Genomic DNA, 4,900 nt, shown 5'->3' on the forward strand with positions numbered 1-4,900 from the left:
AATCAGGCCATGGATGGTACCAAACATGGCCATAGATTTTTGAGAGGGACCTTTTGGTTATTCCGCGTTTTTTCCTGGTAGACAGTAAAAATCACGGTAGTGTGGTTCATCTTCATGTTAGGTGATCTGAAGAAGCATAAAACGAAGAATTCAGGACTTGAAAGTAGCCTGAAACGTGAAACATGTCTCGCACACACAGACATTAGCTGATGGTTTTGGTGGATAAATCTCGAGAGCCGAGAGTATGTTGATAAGAATTTTTTATGGTAATTTGTGAATTCTCGAATCGCCATTGATCACCAATGATTTGCTGCATTTTCTATCGTTGGTTGTCATTGCCAGTTCTGATATTTGGACACAAAAAACCAATTTATTTTACCCATTATACTCGATCTTGTAACTGTTGAGACTTACAGAATTTTCTGCTCTTTAGCAAAATGGACCTTAACGGACAAGGCGTGCATGACTCTAATGCAAGACTAATGTGTCTTGAGATCGAGTATTCTGCTTTTGCCTCATGACATTTTCCATAAGGATCCGAATTCAGCTTACAAAGTTCTAATTGGCCAACCACTCGTAAAGTCTTGCACAGTAGTTGACGTTTCTGTAAAAGTAAGATGAGTCTCAGCATTAGGCACAAATTCAAACACATTAATCTCAACAATGGTTCGCCATATCGTCCAATTCCGAGATGACTCGGACGATATGTAATCGGAGTGCTTACTGGTACGAGATCGATAGCCGAATCAATGAATGACCTGTCTCCGAGTTGACTCTGTTAGAATATTTATGTGGCCTACATGACCACATATATATTATTAAGATAACTCCCATTAATTAGAAGGATAAATAACCATATGAATAAATATGAATAACTAATTACAGAATTCTAATGAGAATAGATGACTAGAGGAAGTAAGAAATCTCATATTCGTTGTATGTGGACGTATTATATGATATTTATTGTGATACTTTATCTGATAATTACAGTAATTATTAAATTGTGACTTATCATTATGGTTAACAAATAAAGTACGATAAGAATATTAGAGTCTATCATTATCCCATGATGGGAGGGATTGTGACTCTATAAATATTCTAGGGCTCTTGGTCCCTCTCACCATTTTGACATACATTATAAATATTCTAGGGCTCTTGATCCCTCTCACCATTCTGACATACATTATTTTTACCCATCACTAAAATAACATAACAGGAGAGTAGGTGAGGGAAGGCCAAGTAGGGAAGGTACCTTGTAATTAGAAGCTGCATGGTTCTTCCACAAGAATGTCGAACCTAGAAGCCATATTAATAATGGCCACTTGACTTCAGTTAATTGTGGAGTTGCGACGGTCATAAGGTATGCCTCAAATTGTTGTTTATGATTTACAAGTCTAAACTACGATCCTACTTTTATATCTAACATGTGGTATCAAAACTTTGGGTTGATGTTTATGGTTTGTAAATCTATTATGTTAGTAATTTTATTGGGTTTGCATAAAATTTGATAGACAATTGATTGTGAACCTGTTTGTTTGTTTATTCCATTTATAATGACTTGACATAGAATTGAGGACCTATTTTTGTTTCTTTAGTCCTAGATGAAACTGCTTGAATTTGGCTCCATGTTTATAATTGGAGTAGCGGTTTTTGGTGTTTTGTGTATTACACATAACTTTTGTACCATTTTTCCAAGTTAGACCAATCATACTTGGAGTTCTAGCACATGCTAATTTCAAGCCAATTTTTAATGGGCTGGATTAGTATCATTACATTGATACTAATCAAATTTGCGTCTTTGATACACTTGTGGACAAGCATCGGACATTGGATGATTGTTTTGAGCCTCTTGGCATAAGTTGTCTAATATAATAATGATATACGGTCTGCAATTAATTTTTTCAAGTTATGTGTGAAATCTTTGTGGGCCTTTTCTGGTACAGATTGGATTTCATGTAACGGAGATTTTGTTGAGGACAAGGGTCCAGTGGAAAATGGTTTGAACTTGTCCAAGTAGTAGTAGTCATATTTGATGATCAACCATTCTCGGCCTACTTTTATGTATAAATTAAATTAATGTGACTGGTTTAATTGCTTACTATTTACTATTGTACAATGATACTTGCATGCGTTATCACTAGTACAACTGGTTCCTGCGAATATCAAGTAGTAGTTCGGCAATAATTATATAGTATATCAACTACTACCCCTATTTTATGAAATTTGAGATTATTGCACGCGCAAAGTAGCAAGTATTATTGTGATATCATGAAAGACTCTTGTGATATGGAGCCCATGTTAAATTTGTACTAGGACATTTTGAGATTTTAGAATTCTCAATTATATTGGTAAAATTTCAAATTAGTACAAATTAAACTAATATAGTTATATTCTTGGGCAAGCTGAGATTAAATAATCTAGATAAACATGATGGTGATGATTAATTAGCCGTCACCAAAGTGACCTAATTATGATTTTTTTATATATATATAGGGATGACATCCCTTAATTTATTTATAATCGAAAAGAGTACAGCGAATTAGAGGGGGGCCAAACCTGACCTCTGTTAAGTAAAAAGGGACAACTAAGGATCAACAATAATACGCACATATGGAAAAATCTGCGAATCTAAACACATAACAGATGAATCGAACGAAATCATCCACATAAGAGTGCCCCACATTTGTGGGATTGTGAGTGAGCATGGGAATTTGGTTTAACATCTTGACGTGTTTGCATTGTTTTACCTATTTTTGAGAGCTACTTCCTCGCTTTCTTTGAAATAATTTGGGTAAATTGCTCGTGAACTAGGTTCTGGTCTTGATCTCTGTCTTTATTGCGTTGTGAATCATCTTCTTTTTCTTCATTTTTGTCATCCTTGCATATTGTTCTTGAATGACGAAAAGGCTTTTGATACATGAGGGGGATTTTACCATGTATTTTCTCCCATTTAAACTCTTCGAACACATCTTTAAATTGTGGCACATCTTTAATCTGTGTCTTTTGAGGCATAGAGGATTTCATTTCTGTTCTTGTACTTGTTTGCTGTGGGGAGTCGCCAGCCTCCATTGCCTTCTCTTTCGATGCAGCCTCTGTGAAAGTGCCATTAGCTGGATGAATGGAATGGTCATCCTCAGACCCCGGATCAGTGAATTTCCCATCCTCAAGTGGATTTGAAGTCGAAATCGGCAACCCAACATCTGCTCCATCCTCCGGCACCACAGCACCAATCGTATGGATAGCTGCCATATGCTCAATAGGACCAGTAGGACTAACTGGAGTGTCTCTGCCTAGCCCACAAGATTCCCGCTTAATCAACTCACCCTCACCGACTAGAGCCTCAACTCCAACCTTATCCGAAGGCGACCCCATCTCATCATCTCCACATGCTGCCTGTCCACGATCTCCCACTCCCGCTGAATCAAGTTGTGCCACGGTTTGGAGGCCCAATTCATCTTACAAACCGACACCAGCCACTCCTCCAGAATTCTCACAGCTCGTGTCACCCACCCACACCCCTTGCTTGGAACCACCCAAACCAGACTCCTTATGCCTCTCCACCTGTTCCCTTGTCTCCTTTTTTCCCAACATATGGTCCCTCACTCCTCCCTGATTGTCTCTTCCCGCATCTACTCCATCTGCCCCGCCACGATCCCCATCTTCCACGCAACCAACTTTTGGAGCATATATTGATTTTGTAACTCGCTAGGTTCCTGTAATCTCTATCACCTCATCCGCTACAGCAGCTTGGAGCTCCTTACCCAAACGATTTAGCCTGAACTTCGGATCAGTAGCCCTACAATCTTCCCTTGCGTGACCCATATGCCAGCATTTGTTACAATATTGGGGAAGACGTTCAAAAACAATCTGTTGCCAAAAACCATCCGCATCTCCATCCATTCCCAGCAAAACACACTGTGGCAGAGGCTGCAAGAGATCAACCTCCACACACACCCGAGCCACGCTGGGACGAATCAGTGATGAAGTAGCTGCATCGACATACAACGGCCGTCCAACCATAGTTGCAATTGAGAGCAGACTGTGTTTATCAAAAAAATGTATTGGTAAACATGGAAGAGCAATCCATACTGGAGCTAGAGAGGACTCCCGATTGACATGAAAATCTGGCGACCAGCGAAACACTCGCATTGGAAACCTTCCAATTTGCCACAGCCCCCGAGTCCAAACAAGCAAGAAATTGGCTTCAAGAGTGAATCTCAGTAGAACATGTCGAGCATCTAAGTGCCCAATGGTGACAGGATTTTTCAAATCCAACTTGGAGAAGAATCTGCGAACCTCATCCAGTTTCGGCCTACCGTGAGAAAATTTACCAACTAACGCAAATTTATATGGAGCAGCCAGCTTTACAATATCTTCGCGTGAAAAGAAAATCGCAGGCTCACCTCTATGCGCTGCCGGCTTCTTGAGATCAATTGGAGATGGAGATTCATTTGCAAAAAGGGAGGCAAACGACTTTGTCGATGGTGAGGGGGAGTGCCCTCCAGCCCTAGGCTGAAGGGCGTCCATGGAGAAATTGGGGTAGCACAATCGTTGGCGGCGCCTCCAATTAGAGAGAAACCCTAGAGAGAAAACATAGTCCTCTCGGTTGATCCTAATTATGATAAAATTTATTAAATAGTTATTTGTATTCATGTGAAATCATGGTTAAAGAATTATAATTTGCCCAAAAATATTATATTTCTATATTCATGAAGTAGTTGTTATATTACCCAAAGGTGTATAACTTCTTTGATGCAAGTGAATAATTGTCACTTACTTGTAAAATTGCCCAATTAATATAATATTTCTGTTTTGATTTTTGTTTCTCACTTATGGAGTGAATCACTGGTAAGTCGTTATTCAACCCAAAGGTAGAATACGATGATGCAATGGATTACTC

At 39.1% G+C, this 4,900-nt stretch overlaps 1 protein-coding gene across 1 annotated transcript; it reads right to left on the reverse strand.

The window, feature by feature from the left end:
- Positions 1 to 3,705: 3,705 nt before the first annotated feature.
- LOC113743836 (uncharacterized) lies at positions 3,706 to 4,527 on the reverse strand. Its single transcript, XM_027271931.1, has one exon. It carries the CDS (start codon positions 4,525 to 4,527, stop codon positions 3,706 to 3,708), a length of 822 nt encoding a protein of 273 aa, XP_027127732.1.
- Positions 4,528 to 4,900: the final 373 nt, after the last annotated feature.

This window comes from Coffea arabica, chromosome 5e (assembly GCF_036785885.1).
Source record: "Coffea arabica cultivar ET-39 chromosome 5e, Coffea Arabica ET-39 HiFi, whole genome shotgun sequence".
NCBI lineage: Eukaryota > Viridiplantae > Streptophyta > Magnoliopsida > Gentianales > Rubiaceae > Coffea > Coffea arabica.

Bases quoted from the DNA above. Each gene is read 5' to 3' on its own strand.
- LOC113743836 (XM_027271931.1), bottom strand. From the start codon at position 4,527: ATGGACGCCCTTCAGCCTAGGGCTGGAGGGCACTCCCCCTCACCATCG.